Consider the following 2,806-nt stretch of genomic DNA (forward strand, 5'->3'; position numbering starts at 1 on the left):
ATAAAAATTCTGTGCTGTCTGTGAGTTGTAAATTTTAACTTTCTCTTTTATAATTTTAGCTTTAATTTTAAGTAATATAATTGCAAATAAAGTCAACAATTAACATTCGCAAGATAAAAGGATTCCATTTTCGCCAAAAAGCTGATATTAATAATAATTCCTGCGTGTAATTTGTCTGCCACTTAAACCGCGAGGAAGAAACTGAGTAGAGCAACTCGCCTTTATTAAATTTGCAGGAACAAAATAAGGGAAGCGGATACAAAATTAAGCTGAATTACTTACCTGACATTCCTCGGCAGACATTAGTATCTGCAGAAGGGGAGGCTGTGGTGCTAAGGAGACGGTTGTGGCCGCTTGATAGAGGGTCGTAGTCGTGCGAGGGTGCGGTAGAATCAACGGTACAGGGGATGGTGATTCCTCCGGCGGTTTCTGTACCAGCGCCATCGGTCGTGGATAAGGCGTGAATCTTTGGTCGCACCTTAACCTTCTACAGTAATAACCCTTAACTACTTCACGAAGAGAGTCTGTGTCACTTCATGAAATTTTATCATCTTCTGTAACTACACGAGGTATGTTCCTACCATCTACAGATTAAATTCTTTGACCAATTCTAATATCAGTTTTTTTATCAACACAAGTGTGCAGTAATTTTTCACATAATTCTTCAAGTATTCGAATCAGTGCACGAGTACAATCGTCAAACTATATTTTTTAGATTTCTATAAATTCCTCAAATTAATAAAAATTCCTTAATTTATATTAGACCCGCCGACAAAATTCAATTGAAAACTAAATGCTTAAACTTCGTTTATTCGAGAAAAGTATAGTAAGTAAGTGTAATTTGGATTATAAGGATTCTATTAAAGTACAGTTCTATTTATTTATCATTCTTTCATACAATATAAAGAATATAAACTCTATTTATTATATTATATCTATTTATTATTAGTTATATTCGTTGGCTAACAAAAACTATCAATGCCTTTTAAGGAGAAAAGATAAACATAATATTAATCATAGAATCTACCGTTATAGTAGACATGTTAATAAATCAGATATCCAATTCGCTTCTTTCTTCACCTAATACAAACGATAAATGCGGAAATTCAAGAATCGCACAATTGTTCTATTCTATTTTTATTATATTAATTCAATTATTCTTATGCTTTTATCGCTAGTCATATATTGATATACTGACATCTATTTTTATTTTCTTTTCCGTACGAATCGATATTCAATCCTAATCGATATTCAATAAACTTCACAGAATTGGACATTTTTTTTCAACTATGTTGTTTAAAATTATTTACAAATGTTTTTCACAACTTTACATAATTTTAACTTTAAATAATTTTATTCTTCAGATTTTGACTTCCAAAATGAAACAAATTGTTCAATTCCGTTAACTTTAAAAAATATATTAATTTAAAATATACTACAGTCGCGAATACAAGTTAAGAAAATTTTGGAGCGAATACCGATTAGATTAACGAGACAAATATGTTAATTTAATGCGATTAATGCAAGCGTTACACACCTGTGTGGCGAGAGAACGTATGGAGGAGCTAGTGCTGGTCTTAATCGATCACTGTGCACTGAGGTCGCAGAATGAGGAGACAATTGCGTGACAATCGACGACTGTTGCTGATGCTGCTTCTCCGACGAGATGATCGCGTGGGGTTTTGGTTTCCTCGGTCCGCGCTCATGTTGCACTGCTAAACATCAGTTATGACGTAATTATATTACTTTTGATGTCTGACAGATTATTCCGCGATTATATCATGAAGCTCTCGGATAGTCTAATGCTTTCTAGGAAGTCTTTCTAGGAAAAACTACGGATATATATATATATATATATATATGGCCTTTCTCTTTGTTTTATACGAGTCTCTGTCAAAGACAACCATAAAATTATTCAAAGGGATATTATATACGATTAAATATTGTATTTGTATTTGTACTTTTTAAATATACATTAAATAATTTTTTACTTTTTTTTTGTAGAAGACGGTACATCAAATCAATATATACTTTCAAAAAGATTATAAAATTTTTTCAAGTTATTCGTACGGAAAAAAAAATGAAATCATATAGTTAATGTTTTTAAAAGCCGATAATATGAATATATGCCCTCAACCCTTTCTCAATGAAATATATCCTCACCCTTCAGTGATCGAAGGTCCGTATCTAGAAAACGCCTATCAATAATATCGGCGATGGACTTAACGGTGGGAGCGAAAAAGTGGGCACAGGTTGCGCGGAATTGAATTCGGGGTGTAACGTGCGTTGTAGGTCGTTCGAGATGTACGAGAGCTGTATATCCCGTGACCCGATGAGAAGAGGGGGAGGGGCGAACAAGAGGTCGAGAGGAAAGCGGGGGCAAATCGCGGATGAAAGAGGGTGGTGTAGATCGGATGTGGTGGCTGGCCGGGCGTCAGCTTCCACAGAGCTCGATCTTTCGAGCGTGGCTGCAAATCTAAAGGGAGAGAGAAAGAGAGAAAGAGAGAGAGAGAGAGAGAGAGGGAGGAAACGAAGGACGCTGTAGGAGAGAAAGACAGATAGAGCGAGATGGTGAAGCGAGAGCTGCAACTGGGTGGCAAGCACATCATCATTAATGAGGCTGAGCGGATAGCAGCCGCGGATTCCCACGTTCGCACTGGCGTCGCAATATCTCCCCTTTATCACGCATCGCCCCGTCGACAGATATCTCGCCACTGGCGCCACATGAATTTCTTCTCTCACCAGGACATCAGTTTTAAACATCAGAATTCAATTTTTTCAAGAAGTGATATATGTATATATATAT

At 36.1% G+C, this 2,806-nt stretch overlaps 1 protein-coding gene across 1 annotated transcript in view; it reads right to left on the reverse strand.

Moving 5' to 3' along the window:
- Positions 1–2,806, reverse strand: part of LOC108693767 (nuclear receptor subfamily 2 group E member 1-like) — a 26,190-nt gene that overhangs the window by 4,268 nt on the left and 19,116 nt on the right. Inside the window, exons 4-5 of the mRNA XM_018202886.1 lie at positions 1,538–1,715; positions 283–487 (exon numbers count right to left, since the gene is read on the reverse strand). Coding sequence (XP_018058375.1) covers positions 283–487; positions 1,538–1,715 — 383 coding nt within the window. The remainder of the gene's footprint in view (positions 1–282; positions 488–1,537; positions 1,716–2,806) is intronic.

Source organism: Atta colombica, unplaced genomic scaffold, assembly GCF_001594045.1.
Source record: "Atta colombica isolate Treedump-2 unplaced genomic scaffold, Acol1.0 scaffold97, whole genome shotgun sequence".
NCBI classification, from domain to species: Eukaryota; Metazoa; Arthropoda; class Insecta; order Hymenoptera; family Formicidae; genus Atta; species Atta colombica.